Source organism: Macaca nemestrina, chromosome 10, assembly GCF_043159975.1.
Source record: "Macaca nemestrina isolate mMacNem1 chromosome 10, mMacNem.hap1, whole genome shotgun sequence".
NCBI lineage: Eukaryota > Metazoa > Chordata > Mammalia > Primates > Cercopithecidae > Macaca > Macaca nemestrina.
In genome coordinates this window covers 82,439,126-82,461,812 of record NC_092134.1, presented here as the reverse complement: position 1 = coordinate 82,461,812, position 22,687 = coordinate 82,439,126, and the positions used below count along the sequence as shown (strand labels likewise).

General features: G+C 42.8%; 1 protein-coding gene across 2 annotated transcripts in view; it reads left to right on the top strand.

Annotated features, from left to right (window-relative positions):
* The window catches only part of LOC105474359 (thiol S-methyltransferase TMT1A), a 48,277-nt gene extending 25,831 nt beyond the window's left edge, over window positions 1–22,446 (top strand). Inside the window, exons 1-4 of one of the 2 annotated variants that reach the window (XM_011728976.2) lie at window positions 2,676–3,052; window positions 4,338–4,439; window positions 10,964–11,098; window positions 20,701–22,446. In XM_011728976.2, the coding sequence (XP_011727278.1) occupies window positions 3,037–3,052; window positions 4,338–4,439; window positions 10,964–11,098; window positions 20,701–20,765 (318 nt within the window). In that variant the 5' untranslated portion in view covers window positions 2,676–3,036 and the 3' untranslated portion in view covers window positions 20,766–22,446. Of the gene's footprint in view, window positions 1–2,675; window positions 3,053–4,337; window positions 4,440–10,963; window positions 11,099–20,700 lie in introns of those variants that run through there. The other variant, XM_071071718.1, reaches the window with a different exon arrangement.
* The last annotated feature ends 241 nt before the right edge of the window (window positions 22,447–22,687 follow it).

Here is a 22,687-nt window from a genome sequence, read left to right as displayed (position 1 = left end):
TAATGATCAAATTGTCCCAGATTTTGCTATTGGAAGCCCCTTTAAGCTGGCTCCTGTTGTCTATTGATATGTCCCATTATTCTTTGAATGACTTTTTTTTTTGAGATGGAGTCTCCCTCTGTCGCCAGGCTGGAGTGCAGTGGTGTGACCTCGGCTCACTGCAACCTCTGCCTCCTAGGTTCAAGCTATCCTCTGGCCTCAGCCTCCTGAGTAGCTGGGATTACAGGCATGTGATACCCCACCTGGCTAATTTTTGTATTTTTAGTAGAGACGGGGTTTCACCATGTTGATCAGGCTGGTCTTGATCTCCTAGCCTCAAGTGACTGGCCCGTCTCGACCTTCCAAAGTGCTGGGATTAAGGCGTGGGCAGTGAGACAACACAGCCTAGGTAGCAGAACACCACCTAAGGCAGGAATGGAACATACACCTTGTCCCTTTCTGAGCCCCTTCCCCCAAAACCCCACTTACAGACACTTCTAATGTGTATTGCCAGGGCAGGTATTTCTAATCAATCATGGTTTTCTTTGTAAAGGAACCCAGACACAGTCTGCCTCATAACCCTCATCTCTGGGCTCCAAGCAGCCTCTTGTATTTACTCAGAGTTAGCACATCACCTGGAGCCTACTTGGCATTCCAGCCTTAAGGACACCTCAGGGGTGACAGGACCAAGGCAGAGCCCCAGTGTAAGCAGACATGGGTGCAGTCAAATGGGAGGGTCCAGATACCAGTGCTGACGGGCCAGGGTCTTCAATGGCCTACTTGACCTAGATGAGAATCAAACGACATGTGCTACTGGGAGAAACTGTCTCTGCTGATATAGATATTGAATGAATAACAAAGGCAGAAGAGAAAAATCAAGTATGGAGTTTGAGGTTGGCCTATGTAAACTACAGAATAAAGCAAAAACCAATTATTTTAAAATACAATAAAATATAAATAAATAATCACAGTGATGGATTATAAGCCACTGAATAAAATAGGAATGCAAGAATCCAAACTGATAAACGATTAAATAGAGAAGAAAGAAAAGCTATTCCTCATTAGAACACCTACTAATAAATGGTTTTTTGTTTGTTTTCGAGATGGAGTTTCCCTCTGTCACCCAGACTGAGTGCAGTGGCACAATCTTGGCTCATTACAACCTCCACCTCCTGAGTTCAAGCGATTCTCCTGCCTCAGCCTCCCCAAGTAGCTGGGACTACAGGCACGCACCACCACGCCCAGCTAATTTTTTTGGTATTTTTAGTAGAGATGAGGTTTCACCATGCTAGGCTGGTCTTGAACTCTTGACTTCAGGTGATCCATCCACCTTGGCTTCCCAAAGTGGTGGGATTACAGGCCTGAGCCACCATGCCCGGCCATAAGTGTTTTTTTTTTTTTTTTTTAAAGTGATTATTTAGGAAAAACACTATTTAGCAAACTAAAATTAATGGATTCAAGCAAGGATCATCAACGGACACTGAAATTAATGGTTAAAAGTCTGACAAATAACAGGATATTTGTGTAATATTAAAGTACCTATTCAGAAACTACTTATTAATTAAAAGCAGGAGAAAAAAGTGACCACAGTGGAGAACCAGGCAGACACCACGTTAATCCACATGATCAAACCAGTGGTGTGCTAGAGCCCACTCCTACCAACCCAGGAAAGGGACATTTCCCAACCTTGTGTTCCATGAAGACAGACCCTATTTAGAAACTGGCCATGGTGGGAATATTTACAACACAGAATGGGGCAATGGCAAATGCCACAGAACAGGGCAATATCTCCCCCTCCAGAGCCAACTGAGTTGTTAAACATTTATCAGCACCACACTGGATCAAAGTTAACCACCACCAGGCAATTCAACTTTCTGTGCCTCCTGACACTTCACACTAAGAAGAGCACAACATCATTTTTGTCATATTCTGCCCAAAATGTATGACCTCAATCTAGTGAGAAAACACGGAGGGGAGTCGGGGAACACGGGACTAGATTGAGAGGCATCCTACAAAATAACTGGCAAAACATCAAGGTCGGCTGGGCACGGTGGCTCACGCCTGTAATCCCAGCACTTTGGGAGGCCAAGGTGGGTGGATCACCTGAGATCAGGAATTGAGACCAGCCTGACCAACATGGTGAAACCCCACCTCTACTAAAAATACAAAAAAATTAGCTGGGCGTGGTGTCGCACCTCTGTAGTCCTAGCTACTCCGGAGGCTGAGGCAGAATTGCTTGAATCCAGGAGATGGAAGTTGCAATGAGCCGAGACTGAGCCATTACACTCCAACCTGAGCAACAAGAGCGAAACTCCGTCTCAAAAAAAAAAAGAAAATCAAGGTCAAGACAGACAAAGATGATTAAGAAGGTGTTTCAGACTAAAGGAGACTAAAGAGACAGGACAGCTAAATGCAATATATGATCCTAATCGGATGCTAGATGAGAAAAAAATTTTTTTTTTTGCTATTAAGGACATTATTGGGACAACTGGTGAATATGAATAAAATCTTTAGATTGAAAAACAGAATTATATCAATGTTAAATTTCTGATTTTGAACACCATATTATGGTTATATAATAAAAGAATGCCCCAAATGCATACAAAAGTATGTGGAAGGCCTAAGTCTGCTACTGTCAGGTGGTTCGCCAAAAATATTTTTTAAAGAAAGAAACATGTTAATAAAGGAAAATGCGGGTACCAGACACAGTTCTTTGTACTATTCTGGGTACTTTTCTGTAAGTCTGAAATTATTTAAACATGAAGTTACAAGGGAAGAGCCATGACCGCTACCTGATCCTCTGCCCTCATCTCTAGGTCCACCTGGCTGCAGTCGGAGGGAAGCAGTGAGCAAGGCGTTCTCCGAGGTCTCAAGGGGCCCCAAGGCTACGCGGTCAGAACAAAAGCGAAAGCGACGTCCACCACTGACCCACCTCAAGAGCCACAGCCCCACTCAGGTCTCACGCGCAGGCGCAGGGACTGGCCACAGGTGCAGCGACGTCACGTCTTTCCCCTGGGGGCGTGTGCAGCTCGAGGCTTTGCAGGAGGCGCACCTGCGATGGCCCCACCGCCAGGTGAGCCCAGAGGGCTCTCATCGCTTCAGCTGGAGATTCCAACTGCAGGGCGCGCACCTCCTCTGCCTAGGGCATGTTTCTGAAGGATGGCAAGAATCCTGGCCTCTGATGGCTATCTTCTCCCCTTCCCCTCCAAGCCCAGTGTTGTGACCCTGTGCCCTCTCTCCCCTCAATTTTGGGCCCAGGAGTCAGGTACTAAGACTCAGTCACAGAGAGAAGTCAGGAGCTCCCTCGTGAAGGCAGACTTTAGCAAATGCATCTTCTTCCAAAGCCTTAGTGTTTTTCTTAATGTTGGCTTCGAAAGCCTAGTTTGTGGCCCAGGCTGCTACTGGTGAGTTTCTGGCAGGGTGATGGAAATCTTGGCCAATACCAGCCGACCACTCCGCCAGCCCCCTGGGGCGTGTTTCTGGGCTTTCCCATTATCAATTAGTTGGAAATTGCACATCATTGTGTCCTGGCCTGACAACAAACACCTGTTCTGATCTACAGCCTCTTGCTGAAGGAACACCAGGAGATAGACAGCAGGTGGTGGGGTACGCTACAGGTATTGCGCTTCTTAAGCTTTTGTTTTCTGATGAGGCCTCATTCATAGGATGAAGCCGCTGTATCTGAATTCTGGGGTGAACACAATAAGTTGCACAGGGAACAGACTCAGGTGCTGCTAAATCTGTTGTGATCATAGTTGCTTTTGCAAGTTTCTTCGTTCATCTTATGTAGACAAGCCAGGCTAGACAAGGAATCCGTTGTCTAGCATAGCAACTGGCACACAGTAGGTACTTACTTGGTAAGTATCTGAATGACTTTATAATGCCCTGCACATTCTGCAGAGTTGGAGTGATCATTCTGCCGATACCTGTAAATCTGGAAGTATTTTTGCCTATGTTGGCACTGCCATACTTCTTTAAAATGATACTTTAAAAAGAAACTGTTCTTCAAATACAGTGCTTGTGGAAGAAGTCCTGAGGTTCCCAGTGATCTCAAATGCTGAGCAGTGGAAAGGAGACTGAATAACAGAATTATGATCTGTGTTTTTACTCTGTATTCATGAAATCTGATTATCATTTCCTCTCTCTATGTATTTTTTTCTTATCCCCTTCCCCTGCAAAATGAAAAAATTCTGTAGTGAAAAGTGTGAAGGAAAGACAATTGTTTATTTCAGTTGAGCAGATAGGCTTATCAAACAAATGAAGACAAAAAAACACATAATCAAGAGTATGATGGGAGACGAAAAACAAATTATTTTTAATGATTCACGGCAACCACATTTATATCCTATTGTTACTAGAGAAGAAAATGTCTTCAGATAACCAGTGGTCAGCAGAAGAGGATGAAGGCCAATTATCCCGACTAATCAGGAAATCTAGAGGCTCCCCCTTTGTCCCTGTAGGTAAGTACAAGCCTTGACTGGATGCGGAAAACTGTAGTAACACAATGATGCCTTACCCAGTGCCATTGAGGACTGAAATGTTTCTTATAATTGAATTTTTTCAGATAATTGAAGCTACCCTCCTCTAGGCATGTGTTGAACTTTCAGAATAGTTCCTAGCACATGGTAAGCCCCCAGTAAATGTTAGCTGTTATTTGAGGCATCAAATTTTATTCTATTTTATCCATTTTGTTAGAAGTCTACCTAAAAGTATTAGTTCCTAGCCAGTCAGATGGAATAGATTGAATGAATATTAACATTTCAGCCATAACCTAGGACCATCAACAGCAGCATCAGTTTATTATATTTAAAGCCTATTAGGGACTATTGAGATGCATATGTCTCTTTGTCTTGTAAGTAATCTAAACTTAAAGTTCTTACGTCTTCTGTTTATAAATTTTCCTGTTTCTTTCTTACTACTGGGCACATTAAAAACTTCTGCTTCCAGGCCGGGCGTGGTGGCTCACACCTGTAATCCCAGCACTTTGGGAGGCCGAGGTGGGAAGATTGCTTGAGCTCAGGAGGTGCAGGTTGCAGTGAGCCAAGATCACACCACTGCACTTCAGCCTAGGTGACATAGTGAGACCCTTTCTCAAAAACAGCAAATAAACAAACAAACAAAAAACCAAAAACTTCTGCATCTAATGTTTTTCATGTTCTGTGACACCAGAAGTTAGATACCGAAGCTTGAAAGAAGTGTGAGTCAATTCAGAGGAAAGCTCTGAGTAAAAGCCTGGACCTATCTGAACACTTGTGAGCATGAACTTTGGGGTGGTCGTTTTGGCTGCTCAGTGGCCGTCTGTGTTGGCTTCCTGGTGTGCTCCAGATGTTGAGTTTGATGGCAAAATAAATTCTGGACTAAAGAAGTGATACTATAATTAGGCTGGGCACAATGGCTCACGCCTGTAATCCCAGCACTTTGAGAGGCTGAGGCAGGTGAATCACTTGAGGTCAGGAATTCAAGACCAGCCTGGCCAACATGGTGAAACCCCATCTCTACTAAAAATACAAGAGATTGGCTGGGCGTTGTGGCACGCACCTGTAACCCCAGCTACTCAGGAGGCTGAGGCACCAGAATCACTTGAACCCGGGAGGCGGAGGTTGGGCTCAGAGCAAGACTCCATCTCAAAAAATAAAAAAGAGAGATACTATGATTAGATCACCTAGTGATCTGGACCCTTAGCTGTTTATCCTTTCCTCACACATATTTAGTATGTTTACATTTTCAACAAGTATTATGTGTATGTGGACTTAAAAAAAACCACAAAACCTAAGCACCAATATTATGTTATAAAGTCTGAGTTTTCTCTTTCTTCTCCATGGATGTATACTGCAGCCATACCTGTTTCCTTGTGTTCATTTTGTCTGGAAACTATTAAAATAATTTACTTAAATCTGACTGACATAAGTTTGCAAAAATATTAATTCCATAAAAATGTCTAAATAGGTACGTCAGATGTTCCCATTGTTACTGTGACTCTAGCAACTTCCTGTCATTATTTACATATCAAGAAAGAATCAAATTTTACTTTACAGTAATATTCTGTTTAGAAGTTTCATTTAAGACTTGTAATAGCACCCGTAAGAAATGGAAGCAAATAATTTAATAGTGATTTATCTTCCTTAGCATTTTTAACTAAAAAAAATTCAAAAACTCAATGCTACTTGAACAGATCACTCTAATGAACAGAGATTAATTAATGAACAGAGACAAAGAGACATATGCACCACTGTGCCTGTTGTACATTAAATTATTTTTCCAGAGACATTTAGGTGATTAAAGTGGAAAGATAAAAGTGTTTCCAGTTAAATTCAATTACAAACAAACTAGAGACACTATACGGAAAACAGTAAAGGTTCTGACTTTAATCTCTAAAAGAAACAAAACCAATTTAAGTAAGAACAGAACTTTCATTTGATTAAGGGAAGAGAGCCAAGTTTTTGCTAAAAAATAAATAATGATAAAATTTGGTAGGCTGGGCACGGTGGCTCATGCCTGTAATCCCAACACTTTGGTAGGCCAAGGTGGGTGGATCGCTTGAAATCAGGAGTTTGAGACCAGCCTGGCCAATGTGGTGAAACCCTGTCTCTACTAAAAATACAAAAATTAGCTGGGCGTGGTGGCGGGCGCCTGTAGTCCCAGCTCCTCAGGAGGCTGAAGCCGGAGAATCACTTGAACTCAGGAGGTGAAGGTTGCAGTGAGCCAAGATCGCGCCACTGCACTCCAGCCTGGCAACAGAGTGAGACTCTATCTTAGAAAAAAAAAAATTGGATATATATCATTGAATAATTTGTTTAGCTGTTGTCATTTTAACACTATCTACTATGTGTATTTCCCTGCTACAGGATGGAGGGTCCTATGCAGGTAATTTATAAAACATTTTTTATTGGTTATCTTAAGCAACTTCCATCATTATAAACACATTTGCATTGTTCAAAATCATCTTACAATCACTGTTAAGGTCTCTGCATGCATTATATCTATTTAAAGTATGTGTTGACAGATTATTTGGCTTTGCTTGTTTCACCTAACATATGTACATTTCTGTTTTAATACTCCCTACTCTTATTTATTTTTATAGCAATGGCAGTTTTTCTTCTGTTTGGGCCATTTGGGTTATTTGGGTTTTCCTCAAACATAGTGTAACCCTGAACATCTTTGTGTCATTTTCTTGATTTTTCTTTTGGTTACTTCCTTGGAGTGTGTTCCCAGAAGTAGAATTTCCAGAGCAGGAAGCATGTTCAGTTTAATATCATTTGTTATGTATTTCCAGAGTTCTTTCCAGAAGGACTTGGCTGAACTGACAGAGTTTTCAGGGTTTTACCTGTTTCCTCATGTGTCTACCATCATCAATTTTTTTTTTTTTTTTTTGCTGTTTTTATGTCTGTAGCACATTTGTCATTTTTATTTCATTTATTGTGAATCAGCCTATAATGTAATGATTTACTGATTCTTATTTCCATTTATTAAATGGATCATGAAAGAAGAAATATATCCTTACCCACCCATAGACACGCATATGCCAACATAGTTATTCCAAACATGCTATCCACATAAAAATTACTTGCTTTTTTTTTTTTTTTTTTTTTAAAGACACAGTTTCCCTCTGCCGCCCAGGCTGGAGTGCAATGGCGCAATCCTGGCTCACTGCAACCTCCACCTCCTGGTCTCAAGCGATTCTCGTGCTTCAGCTTCCTAAGTAGGCATGCACCACCATGCCTGGCTAATTTTTGTATTTTTAGTAGAGACAGGGTTTTACCATGTTGACCAAGCTGGTCTCAAACTCCTGACGTCAAGTGATCCACCAGTCTCAGCCTCCCAAAGTTCTGGGATTACAGGAATAAGCCACCATGCCCAGCCTGCATTTCTTTTTTTTAATTGACCCTTACATTTAGATTAAACTTTGTGTTTCTATTTACTAACAACAAGCATATGGAAACTGAAACTAAAAACATAATGCCGACCAGGCGTGGTGGCACTCGCCTATAATCCCAGCACTTTGAGAGGCCAAGGTGGGCAACCACCTGAGGTCAGGAGTTCGAGACCAGCCTGGCCAACATGGCAAAACCCCGTGTCTACTAAAAATACAAAAATTATCCAGGCGTGGTGGCACACACCTGTAATCCCAGCTACTCAAGAGGCTGAGACAGGAGAATCGCTAGAACCTTGGAGGTGGGAGTTGCAGTGAGCCAAGACCACGTCACTGCACTCCAGCCTGGGCAAAAGAGTGAGACTCTGTTTCAAGAAAAAAAAAAAAAAAATGGAGAGACCACTGTGTTCATGAATTGGAGGGGTGTGTGTGTATGTGTGTGTGTGTGTAGTAGAGGCAGGGTTTTACCATTTTGGCCAGGCTGGTCCCGAACTCCTGACCTCAAGTGATACTCCTGCCTTGCCCTACCAAAGTGCTGGCATTACAGGCATGAGCTACCGCGCCTGACCCTGTGTTCATGAGTTGGAAAGCACAGTATATTATTAAAGACGTCAATTCTCCCCAAGTTTATCTATAGGCTTAATGTAGTTCCTGTCAAAACCCCAGCAAGGTTTTGGTAGACATAGACAAACTTATTCTAAATCTTATATGGAAAGGCACAAGTCCTAGAAAAGCTAAAATAATCCTTTTTAAAAAAAGACAAAGTGGAAAGAATCACTCTGGCTGATACTAAGGCTGACTATATCGCTACAGTAATCAACACAGTGTGGTACTGATGGAAGGTCAGATATATAGATCAATGGGAAAGAACAGAGAACCCAAAAAAATAGGCCGGGCACAGTGGCTTATGCCTGTAATCCCAGCACTGCAGGAGGCTGTGGTGGGCGGATCACTTGGGGCCAGGAGTTCAAGGCCAGCCTGACCAACATAGCGAGACATCATCTCTACTGAAAATACAAAAGTTGTCCAGGTGTGGTGGTGCACGCCTGTAATCCCAGCTACTAGGGAGGCTGAGGCACGAGAATCACTAGAACCCAGGAGGCAGAAGTTGCAGTGAGCTGAGATCGCATCACTGCACTCCAGCCTAGGTGACAGAGCAAGACTCTGTCTCAAAAGAAAAACAAACAAAAAAAAGACACACACTTTTACTGTACAAATGTTTTCTCACTGTGTATTTTGTCCTTGTCATATTCTATTACCTCTACCATATCCTCTTTTTTCTTTCTTTTCTTGAGACAGAGTTTTGCTCTTGTTGTGCAGGCTAGACTGCAATGGTGCAATCTCGGCTCACCACAACCTCCACCTCCCAGGTTCAAGCGATTCTCCTGCCTCAGCCTCCTGAGTAGCTGGGATTACAGGCATGCGCCACCACGCCTGGCTAATTTTGTATTTTTCGTAGAGACAGGGTTTCTCCACGTTGGTCAGGCTGGTCTCCAACTCCTGACCTCAGGTGATCCGCCTGTCTCAGCCTCCCAAAGTGCTGGGATTACAGGCGTGAGCCACTGTGCCCGGCCCCATATCCTCTTATAGATGTTATAAATACACCATTCTATTTTCTTCAGTTTTTGTTGTTGTATTTTTATTTTGTTTTGCATTTAACTCTTACTTATCCAAAAATTGTTTTCAGGGTCTAGTGAGAAATACAAATCCAAGTTAGTTCTTCTCTATACCAATAAGTTGTACTTATGGCATTTATTAAATTATTCCAGTATCCGGGTTTTTTGTTATTGTTGCTTTGGTTTTTATTTTGAAATGAAGTCTTGCTCTGTCACTCAGGATGGAGTACAGTGGTGCAATCTCAGTTCACTGCAACCTCCGCCTCCCGGGTTCAAGTGATTCCCCTGCCTCAGCCTCCCAAGTAGCTGGGATTACAGGCACGCACCATCATGCCTCACTAATTTTTTGTATTTTTAGTAGAGATAGGGTTTCACCGTGTTGGCCAGGCTGGTCTTGAACTCCTGACCTCAAGTGGTCCACCTGCCTCAACCTCCCAAAGTGCTGGGATTACAGGCGTGAGCCACCATACCTGGCCCAGTATCTATTATCTGGCTATTTTTGTTTTGTCATGCATTAAGTTCTCAGTGTTTTAAATCTTTTTCTAGAATCTTTCCTATTTAGTTGATGAGTTCTTTGTTTCAGCACCAGTTACATAGAATCTTAGTTGTCACAGCAGTATATTCACCCCTTGACGTTTGTAGGAAATACAGAAATATTTGTATGGGCTTCTGAACTTTTCTAGAATCACAGTTCTTGCCAGAGTTATGCTTCTCGCGCATATATTCATACCTTTTCATCTCTCACTAAAGTTTATGGTTTCACTTTATATAGAAGAACAAATTTTTTCTCACTCTACTGAGTTTACTCCTTATTTGGTTACAGGAAGAGACGAGTCAAGCCAAACACTCAAAAGCTGTGGGCACTGAGATGTTGGGTTAGTTCACTTACTGGCTAAGTGACTTGCCACAGATAATAACATTGTAGCATGCACAGTTTGAAATCATTCCTCAGGAAATTACAACTGACTAGACAAGTTATTACACTGTATGGTTCTAATTTTCCTGGGAAGAGTCAAAACTGCAAATATTGGACCCAAGAATATTAAGGGCTCATTTTACAGTCTGGTAGATCAAATCCAGCTTGGTTCTTTGAAAAATGTTCTTTGCTGAGGTCTTTCCTGCTTATCTTCCAGGTTCTTATCCTGTAGACATTCTTTCATTTAACTCTCTAAGCACTTGAAAATTCTTGCCTGCCGTGTACTTAACCCATACTTTTTTTTTTTTTTCTAGAGACAGGGTCTCACTCTGTCACCCAGGCTGGAGTGCAGTGGTGCAATCATAGCTTACTGACGCCTTGAACTCCTGGGCTCAAGGGATCCTCCTGCCTCAGTCTCCTGAGTAGCTGGGACTACAGATGTGTATCATCATGTGTGGCTGATTTTTTATTTTTTGTATAGATGGGGTCTTGCTATGTTGCCCAGGCTGTTTTCAAACTCCTGGTCTCACACAATGCTCCTGCCCCAGCCTTCCAAATAACCCATACTTTTAAAATTCACAGGTATAGCAGGCTTTGTGTCTGTGGTGTCCTATGGTCTTTACAAGTTAAAGTACAGAAGAGATCAGAAAGTGTCAATTCATCTTATTCACATGAGAGTTGCTGCCCAAGGATTTGTTGTCGGAGCTGCGACTCTAGGTAACCTGCTTAATTTGTATCTTATGTTCAGGTGTCTTTGAGAGTATATTTATTTTATTCATTCACAATAGAAGATGAATATTGGGTCACAATGATATAATGAGAGAGGGGTAGGAAAGATTAATCTTCCCTTAGTTGAGGTTGTGGCCCAGTTGTGCGCTTAATTTTTTATGATTGCAGCTGACAAAAACTGACAAAACTCATGGTAAACAACTAGGGCAATGGGCTGTTCTTCTCTTTAGTGAAGGGAGTGGTGAATAGTTCCTATCCTATAACTCAAGAGCAGCAGTTACAGATAGATCACAGCCTATATTGTGGCCATGAGCCCCATCTCATGGCTAAGAGCAGCGATCATATTTCCCAGCCTATCTGAACAGCAAATGTAGTTATTAGATTAACTAGGAAGAAGACATTTTTAGAGCCCACAAATCTCAACTGCCTTCTTCTTTCCTTCCAAGTTTCAGCAATAGGCAAATCTATTTTTATTAGTCCATAAATGAAGCAAGACCTACCAGTCAAATCCAAAGAAAAGGTATAAAATTGTCTTCATTAAGTCAGGTTATACCCACAGCTAAATCAGATAGTTCTAACAAGAAGTCCATTTTAGGACCTAAAGTAATCTAAATTTGTTTATTCTACATTAATGAGAACAGGTCACAATATTCTTAGGTGCCCGTCATGCTGTGCAGAGTCGAGTCATCCTGCCTAGGTTGGAGATGATAGAATGATGGGCATGGGGCTTGCAAGGAAAGTTATATGGTAATAATCTTATTACTGTGAGCCGTAATGTGCTCCAAATACAGGAAGCCTTACTGCAAAGTTACAGTCCTCCTTTTCATCATTCAGCAAACATTTATTGAATGCCTGCTATGTGCCAGACACTGTTTAGAAATATGACTCGGTCCCTACCCTTAAACAGTTTAGTCTCCTTAGAAAGACAGACCAAGAAAGAAAGAAGACAATATAAAGTTATAGATGCCGTAACAGAAATAGCACAGGCTGGCCAGGCGCGGTGGCTCACACCCGTGATCCCACCACTTTGGGAGGCCGAGGCGGGTGGATCACCTGAGGTAAGGAGTTTGATACCAGCCTGGCTGACATGGCGAAACCCCGTCTCTACTAAAAAAAAAAATACACACACACACACACAAATAGCTGGGTGTGGTGGCACATGCCTGCAATCCCAGCTACTTGGGAGGCTGAGGCAGGAGAATCGCCTGAATCTGGGAGACGGAGTTTGCAGTGAGCTGAGATCATGCCATTGCACTCCAGCCTGGGCAACGAGAGTGAAACTCCATCTAGAAAAAAGCCAGGCGCGGTGGCTTATGTCTGTAATCCCAACACTTTGGAAGGCCAAGGCAGGAAGATCACTTGAGGTCAGGAGTTCGAGACCAGCCTGGCCAACATGGTGAAATCCCATCTTTACTAAAAATACAAAAATTAGACAGGTGTGATGGTGGGCGCCTGTAGTTGCAGCTACTTGGGAGGCTGAGGCAGGAGAATCACTTGAACCCGGGAGGCAGAGGTTGCAGTGAGTCGAGATCATGCCACTGCATTCCAGCCTGGGTGTCAGAGCAAGACTTCGTCTCAAAAAAAGAAAAAAAAAAATAGGACAGGTTGCTATGGAAGCACAAACACAAGGGAGTGGTATTTAACTAGGGCTGGGAGGCCAGAGGAGGCTTCTCTAAGGATGTAAACCATGTACTGAACCAAGAATAAGGAGGAATTAACTAAGCAGAGAAGGACCTCAGGATTCTAGGCAGAGGAAAAAAAAAAAGGCACAGAGGCCGGGCGCGGTGGCTCATGTCTGTAATCCCAGCACTTTGGGAAGCCGAGACGGGCGGATCACGAGGTCAGGAGATCGAGACCATCCTGGTGAAACACGGTGAAACTCCATCTCTACTAAAAAATACAGGAAAAAAAAAAAAAAAAACTAGCCGGGCGTGGTGGCGGGCGCCTGTAGTCCCAGCTACTCGGGAGGCTGAGGCAGGAGAATGGTGTAAACCCGGGAGGCGGAGCTTGCAGTGAGATGAGATCCGGCCACTGCAGTCCAGCCTGGGCGACAGAGCAAGACTCCATCTCAAAAAACAAAACAAAACAAAAAAGGCACAGAAGCATGGCGTGTAAGTGGAACTCTACAGAGCTTGGTAGGCGAATCAGTGTTTGATGAGAAAAGCAAAACTACTAGTAGTAATGTTTAATGAGGGATTTATTACAGGTATTTGAACTTATATAATTATGAGGCTCTTGCTTATGAATCTGGAGCTTGGGCCTGAAGTCAGCAGGGAAAGGAATTAGAAAAGAAAGGAAAGTAGGTCAGGCGCAGTGGCTCACACCTGTAATCCCAGCACTTTGGGAGGCTGATGCAGGTGGATCACAGATCAGGAGTTCAAGACCAGCCTGGCCAACATGGTGAAATCCCATCTCTACTTAAAATACAAAAATAAGCCAGGAGTAGTGGTGTGTGCCTGTAATCCCAGCTACTTAGGAGGTTGAAGCAGGAGAACTGCTTGAACCTGGTAAGTGGAGGCTGCAGTGAACCAAGACCGCGCTACTGCACTCCAGCCTTGGTGAAAGGGCAAGCCTCCATCTCAAAAAAAAAAAAAAAAAAAAAAAAAAAAAAAAAAAAAAAAACAGAAAAGAAAAGAAAGGAAAGTAGAAGCAAGGAAAATCCAGAACCTGCAAAGATGAGCTAGAACAATACACAGGACAGACTGGAATCCTTGTGGGTTTTCAGCCATCTCCAAGCCTCCACATTCACTGATGGAGATGAAATATAGAAAACATTCTGGAGCTGGCAAAGGGGTCAGGGAAGGTGCAGGAGAAAATTCAGCAGGAGCCTTGGTGGCTGTGCTCGTGATTGCTGACCCCTGCTAATAAAGTGAGCCAGCACATGAGCAAAACTGTACTGCAACAGTGTCTTCCAGACACAAGAAGAATTTGACTGCTGCATCATTTCCACCTTCTAAATCTCATGCAGGATGTCTCTTTTGCACTAACCCTGGTAATAAAAGGAAAGGAATTCTGGAAAATGCAGTTACAGGCTACTTCAGTTGACATAATACAAGCCTACCACTGTCCAGCCCTTGTCAACTTGACATCCATATATACCTCTTTTAATTACCCTTAACTTCCAAATAAAGACAGTGGCAAAATCAGCCACCCCCTGTGTATCCAAAAGCATGCTAGTTCTCTCCCAAAAGAGGATACAGAATCCCTTCACACATCTTTGGATGATGCTGATTCCTCTTTGAGCTGAATCACATTCTCCTTTGATATCCTGTGACTTAAATCCTGAGATATAAGGTTGAATCCTATTAACACTTCTTATGTTAGATGATAGGTAAACAGAAGTGGGGAATAGAAAAAAAACTTGGCTAATCTATACACAAATGCATCCATATCAAAATAAGGAAGAAACACTCCTAAATATCACAGTCTGTTTCTGCAGCTGGTCAGATGGTCATAGCTAGTATTATATCTATATTCATCCACTACACATTTCATATCCCTTTTGCTTTCAGCAAGTACCTTGGCTACTCATGGTTATTTGACTGGTGGGGTGACCCAAACCTTCATTCCTTCATGCCTAACCTGGATTATTAGGCATCCTGCCTGTGTTGGATTTAGTTTTCCATTGTCTTCCATCACAGGACATGGGAGTACCAAGAAGTGCCCTAAAAGATATAATGCATTCCAATTTCCCCTTGATATTCAGGTCAAATTAATATAATGAACTAAAGTGATGTCCTGTATGATGAAGAAATGATCAAGGACCCTGCAGACTAGATTATGACATAGGGCTGGAGAGTTCACAGAGCCCTGAGATTAGGCAGTGAAAGCATACTGTGGACCCTGCCAGGTGAAAGCAAATGCTTCTGATTATCTTTACTAAAAGACATACAGAAAAAAGCACTCAACCAGATTAACAGCTGCATATCAAAAGAAGATGTTATGTTGATTTGCTCCAGCAACAAAACCACATCTGGATAAGCAGAGTGACCACCTGATTAAGTTTATAGGAATAGTATCATTCTCCAAGATCCATCTGTCTTCTGCCAAATAGGCAAACTAAATGGGGATGTTTTAGGAATCACCACTCTGGTATCATTTTTCCAAACCTTTTTGTAGAGACAGGGTCTCACTATGTTGCCCAAGCTCAAACTCCTGACCTCAAGCAATCCTCCTGCCTTGGCCTCCCAAAGTGTTGGAATTACAGGCGTGATCCATTGCACATAGCCACTCTAGCATCTTTGAAGTCCTTGATGATGGCACTAATCTCTACAGTCCCTCTAGGAATAGAGTAATGCTTTTGTTTTACGTTTGCGGTTTTTTTTGTTTTTGTTTTTTGAGACAGGGTCTTGCTCTGTTACCCAAGTTGGAGTATAATGGCATGATCATGGCTCACTACAGCCCCAAACTCCTGGGTTCAAGCAATCCATCCACCTCAGTCTCTTGAGTAGCTGGGACTACATGTGTGCACCACCATGCCTGGCTAATTTTTAATTTTTTTTTTTTGTAGAAATGAAGTCTTGCTACATTGCCCAGGGTGGTCTTCACCTCATGGGCTCAAGTGATCCTCCCACTTCAGCCTCCCAAAGTGCTGGGATTACAGATGTCAGCCACCGTGCCCAGCCACTGGTTTACTATTTTTCCTTCCACTTGGCTTTTCCTACTATAACAGCCCTTACTTTGCAGGTCAGGGGACCAGTGTAAGAATTCTGACAGTTGATGAGTATGTCTATTCCAATTACACATTTCAGAACTGAGGAATAACAGATAGTGGGTTCAGAGACCCACCAGGCTTGACTATGAAGAAGACCCACAGCAAAACTCCATTAACCACCTGACCTCCGTAAACCCCTACTTTGACTGGTAGGCCACGCTAATTCTACCAAAGTAGAGATTAGTGTCAATTCAGAAGTAGGATTCAAAAATCCCCCATAAATGTGATTATTTTCCCTTCGTTGGTGAACAGGTGCCCTGGTAAATGAGCACAGGTCCCCTTTGGGGAAGGATAGAAGGAAGACTTATAGTATATATATTTTTGTCTGTTGAACTGGGTCTTTCCTTAAGGGGATCTGGCTCCCTCTTCATCCAAGGGATTTCTGGGCCTGTGAAAATGTCTCAATTCTAGGAACTGAGTCAATTCCTTGGCTCTTTATTGTGGTGACTTGAGTTAGACTTTTATTCACCAAACCTAGAGCTTTTCTGCTTCTGCCCATAACTTTCAGTTCTAGGGATACTATAATCAGTTAGCCAATGCCAAAGATCTCTGTGGCTTACTTACACTATTCTGATGATACTTAGGCTTTGCTGCCCATCACAACAATCATGCTTTCCTTGTCTTTGTCAATCAAATGCTACCACTTGACACCCATAGCCTCAGGATCCCATCATCCCCATTGAATTTAGGGAGCCCAGCAGTTCGCACTGTCATTTCTGGCATACAGAGAACAGTCACCACAGGACTCTTGCCAGCGCTACCCTGACAAATGTCTTTCTCACAACCTTAGTTTAAGGTGTGGGGAAGCAGGATAAATTCACCCTAACATACCTACCTCTGTGGCAGTTTCTGAACCTCAGCACTACTGACATTTTGGGCTGGATTATTCTTGTTGTGGAGGATCGTCCCATGCATTGCAAGATGCTTAGCAGCATCTCTAGTCTCCACCCATGAGAGGCCAGTAGAATTTCCTCTCACGTCCACACCCTCAGTTGTGACAACCAAAAATATCTCCAGACACTACCAGATTTCCCAGGGGAACAAAACTGCCCCTGGTTGAGAACCATTACTCTACCAAGGAAGTTCTGGCATTTCAATTTCATTTAGTGTAGATTACCTTTTGGTCCAAGTTTTGGTCATTCTCAGACAGGATAGAAGGACTGCTTCTATTGGCAAAGGAGTCTCACTAAAATGTTAAGTGTTCAAAGACCCATTTCATTGACATCTGCCACATCTTCCCAATTTTCAGTGTCCCACTACTTCTAAAGCAATGGTTTAACTTTAACAGAAGTGACTCTGTGAGGTTGGGGATTGAATTTGTACTGTGATGAGCCACTCACAGGATTCGGGAGGCCGAGGTGAGTAGATCACTTGAGGTCAGGAGTTCGAGACCAGCCTGGCCAACATGGTGAAATCCCATCTCTGCTTAAAATCCAAAAATTAGCCGGGCATGGTGGCGCGTGCCTGTAATCCCAGCTACTTGGGAGGCTGAGGCAGAATCACTTGAAACCAGGAGGCAGAGGTTGCAGTGAGCCGAGATCGCACCACTGCACTTCAGCTTGGGTGACAGAGAGAGACTCAGTCTCCAAAAAAAAAAAGAGAAATAGGGTCTTGCTTTGTCACCCAGGGTGAAGTGCAGTGGTGCGATCACGGCTCACTGCAGCCTCAAACTCCTGGGCTCAAGAGATCCTCCTGCCTGCCTCAGTCCCACATAGCTGGGACTACAGGTAAACATCATCATGTCTGGCTAATTTTTAAATTTTTTGTAGAGGTGGGGTCTCCCTATGTTGCCCAGGCAAGTCTCAAATTCCTGGGCTCAAATGGTCCACCTGCCTTTATTTTTTGTAGAAATGAGGGTCTCACTTCATTGCCCAAGCTGGTCTTGAACTCCTGACCTCAAGCAATCCTCCCACCTCAGCCTCCCAAAGTGCTGGGATGACAGGCATAAGCCACTACGCCTGACCTAATGGGTGATAATTTAAGAAACTATTTTGCTACTACATGCCATGGACTGTTAGCATCCTCTTTATAACTGAAAACATGGTCATTAATGCCTTTAAATCTAAACAGATCAGAGAACCAATTCCAGATAACCCAGAACCACTTCAGAGAAGCTATCATCCTGGTTCTGTTCCTCTGGAAGCACTTATAATTCCAAACTGTATCAGTCAAGATTCAGACAAGCAAAACTACCAGTAGTGATATAGAAAAAGCAATTTAGGCTGGGCGTGATGGCTCACACCTGTAATCTCAGCATTCTGGGAGTCCAAGGCAGGAGAATCACTTGAGCCCGGGAGTTTGAGACCAGTCTGGGCAACATGGCAAATACTCTGTCTCTACAAAAAATTAAAAAGTTAGCCAGGCAAGTCGCATGCACCTGTGGTCCCAGCTACTCGGAAGGCTAAGATGAGAGGATGGCTTGAGCCCAGGAGGTCAAGGCTGCAGTGAGCCTTGCTCGCACCACTGCACTCCAGCCTTGGCCACAGAGCGAGGCATCGTCCAAATAATAATAGTAATCATAAAAGAAGGAGAAGGAGGAGGAGGAAGAACGGGAGGAGGAGGAGAATGAGCAGGAGAACGGAGGAGGAGAATAACGGATTTATTAGAGAGATACGACCTTAAAACATTTTTGGAGTTGGCTAAACAGTTTATGTGAAGCTGTTGCTTATGTTTCTAATACTGGGGACTGAAGTCAGTAAGGCAACAGTTGGGAAGGAAAGATAAACTGGAATCTGCAAGGATGAGCTAGAACCCAAAAAGACAGAAGAGAACTTGAGTCAGACTCACTGCCTCCCAGCTTACCGTAATCTCCACTCCAGTTCCACCAATTCTCTTTTTTTGCGGGGGAAGACAGGGTCTTGCTCTGTCATCTGGGCTGGACTGCAGTGGCGTGATCACAGTTCACTGCAACCTCAAACTCGTGGGCTCAATTGATACTCCCACCTCAGCTTCCCTAGTAGCTGGGACTACAGGCATGCACCACTATGCCCAGCTAATTTGTTTGTTTTGAGATGGAGTCTCACTCTGTCCGCCCAGGCTGGAGTGCAATGACGCAATCTCAGCTCACTGCAACATCCACCTCCCAGGTTCAAGCGATTCTCCTCACTCAGCCTCCTGAATAGCTGGGATTACAGGCGCCCACCACTACACCTGTCTAATTTTTGTATTTTTAGTAGAGATGGGGTTTCACCATGTTGGCCAGGCTGGTCTCAAACTCCTGACCTCAAGTGATCCACCCGCCTTGGCCTCCCAAAGTGCTGGGATTACAGGCATGAATGAGCCACTGTGCCCCGCCCTAATTTTTTAATTTTTTTGTAGAGATGGGTCTCGCTATTTTGACGAGGCTGGTCTCTAACTCCTGACCTCAAGTGATCCTCCTCCCTTGGCCTTCCAAAGTGGTGGGATTACAGGCATGAGCCCCCACCACCCACCTGCGTTTATATTGTTTATAAATAAATGCACAGTTTGGCTGGGCATGGTGGCTCACGCCTATTAATCCTAGCAATTTGGGAGGCCGAGGTGGGTGGATCACCTGAGGTCAGGAGTTCAAGACCAGCCGGGCCAACATGGTGAAACCCCATCTCTACCAAAAATACAAAATTAGCTGGGTGTGGTGGCGTGCGCCTATAATCCCAGCTACTAGGGAGGCTGAGACAGGAGAATTGCTTGAATCTGGGAGGCAGAGGCTGCAGTGAGCCAAGATCGCCCCACTGCACTCCAGCCTGGGCGAGACAGAGAGACTCTATCTCAAAAACATAAAATAAGTAAATAAATACACATTTTGAGAGGCATGTTCAACATATTTACTTAGGTAAATTTGGAAAGTTTAGAGACCACCTACCTGTGCAATGTAGAAATCTCATACGTGAGGCCAGGCACAGTGGCTCACACCTGTAATGCCAGCACTTTGGGAGGCCAAGGCAGGCAGACCACCTGAGATCAGGAGTTCAAGACTGGCCTGGCCAACATGGCAAAACCCTGTCTCTACTCAAAATACAAAAATTAGCTGGGCATGGTGGTGGGTGCCTGTAATCCCAGCTACTCGGGAGGCTGAGGCAGGAGAATCGCTTGAACCTGGGAAGCAGAGGTTGCAGTGAGCTAAGATCATGCCATTGTACCACTCCAGCCTGGGTGACAAGAGCAAGACTCCATCTCAAAACAAAAAAACCCAAAATGTCATACGTACAATAATGAATATATGGGTTTCACACTCAGAAGAGGGATCTAATTTCAAGATCTGATGCCTTCATAACTGAGATGGGTATAGGCTGCTGGTGGTGGTATGTGAGTTGTAGTTTAAATCTGTAACTCCCTAACTTGCTTTTGGGTGTGCACATTTGCTGACATCCTTGGAACTCACTAAAGCAGCTCCTCTCTTTCTTACCCTATTCCTCCTGGCTACTTCCCCCTTTCTGCATGCCCCAGGACTCTGTGGAAGCCATACATACCATCTGTCTAAACTCACAGGCAATTCACCCACTAGATCATAAATCCCTAGAAGCAGGAAGTCGATCCATTCACCATTTGTTTTCCTCGGGATACTGAGTACAAGTAGAGACTGAATAAATGTTTGCTAATTGAGATGACTACTATTTTTATCTTAACATCTGGTCAAATTTTCCCACTTTCCTAACATTTCACCAATATTTTGGTGGCACAATAACATCATAAATTTAAGTTGATATTGATTTTAAAGGGCTCCTAGAGTTTTTTCTAGAGTTACTTGTATGATCCAAACCAAAAACTCATAGGAAGGAGGGCCTTTGTTTGTTTCTGTTTAAATTGTGGGCTAGTTTCATAAAAATACAACAAGTGGAAGAAATTCAGTGTTTGTTTCCCATGGATACTCAATTGATATACATCCTTCTTTTTCTAGGTGTTCTCTATTCTATGTATAAGGATCACATTAGACCTCGATTCTTCAGTGAGTCCAAAAAATGAAGCTACATGCTGGAAGCAAGGAAGACAAGAAGCTTCTGAAAACTATTTATTATGAAGAGTAAATTTTCAATATGTAGCCAATTTTACTACAGAAGTGTTACAGAATGCTCATAGCCTTTGTATTTCAAGTCTCAATGTTTTAAGAAGTTGATTTCCAGATCAACAATCATAAACAGTCAACTCAGATATCCTGTGTTGATGTCTTTCAGAACCTAGGGCATGATTTTCTGACTTAATTTTTTAAAATTTTGTAGTTAGTGGCAGAACATAATCTGCCACTAATCTGTCAAACTAATGATAATCTGCCAAACCAATCTAAAAAATTAATAGTTATACAATGGTTACAGAAGACTTCTCTTTTCTTTTTTTTTTGAGATGGAGTCTTACTCTATTGCCCAGGCTGGAGTGCAGTGGTGTAATCTCAACCTCCGCCTCTCAGGTTCAAGTGATCCTCCTGACTCAGCCTCCCGAGTAGCTGGGATTACAGGCGCCCGCCACCACACCCGGCTAATTTTTGTATTTTTAGTAGAGATGGGGTTTCACCATGTTGGCTAGGCTGGACTCAAACTCCTGACCTCAGGTGATTCGCCCGCCTCGGCCTCCCAAAGTGCTGGGATTACAGATGTGAGCCACTGCGCCCAGCCACAGACTTTTCTATATCCATGTTAAATGTGACACCCTATTCATGACTTAATTCTCCCCAAATAGGGCAAAGTAATTACGGTTTCATAAACTCCTTTTTAGAATGGGTAATAATTACATCAGAGGAGAATGGTCATGTTGTTACATAAAGTTGGTTCACCATTTTACATCTCATACAGAAACTTGACCATTTTACCACAAACACATGTTTAACATTTAAATATTTTTTATTCATTTTTAGACTTTAACGTATTTCTAAGAATACAAAGGTAAACTGCAAACAAATTTCTTTTTCCTGAGATGGCAAAAAGGATTTAGTCCAGAAGCGCTATTGCTAATGTGGTATGACACTGTAGAAAACACAAGAAACCAAAGCAGATGTTAAAGGTTAAGTATACCTGTGGCCTTTGAACTCCTCTCTAACTGCCCTCAGGGTCTAAAAAATTAACTAGGCTTTGCTGAAGACATAACTGCCTTGACTTAACCTTAATCCCAAAGACTTCAAGCCTAGGAGATAAAAAAAAAAGTCACTGAAATAAAATCAAGAATATATGCAAGGTAAGATGATTTCTGGTGGGTACTTCCTTTTCCTCAGTGTTTCCTGTAATGGAGGTTTACGCTGACAAGAAGGTGAAGTCCAGTATTTGGGGACAAGAAAGATGTAAGAATATATGAAAATATGTCTGCACTCTGGATATTAACCTACTGTTCTGTGTATTATATACATTTTTCTCCATTGGCACAGATAATTATTTTAAAAGTTGTCAACTGTATCCATCATGAAGCTCTTCTAGTGCTACCAACAAGTACATATATTTTGGTCAACACTGTCCTCTTTGGAAAATAGGCAAGGAAAGAATCCAACTGCTTTATTCCATTAAAGTAAATATTCCAGCAGCTGGATCTAATATGTTCCATTAAGGTCAGGAAAACTGAGGACAGCTGGCATAGAAATAACTCATCCTTTCATGTTGGTTGTGCAATGAAAAGTATTTTCTAACCAGGCTACTAGAAATATTCTACCTTCTCAATATGTACTTAGCACTAAAAATAGATTAAGAGTTTAATTAGAAACTAGCTTTTCTTACAAAACCCAATAGGTTCCACAATTTTGTAATCTTACTCTGAGAGAGCTAAAGTAATATATTTGTTGCTTGAAAAAAAGCAAAGTATTCATTTGTTAAGAGTAGCTATGCATGAGAACCTACAAACTGTGTTTAAATTAAAATATAAAATCACATTTGGAGAAAAGTTAGGAAGCATGCAGGATGTGAATTCAC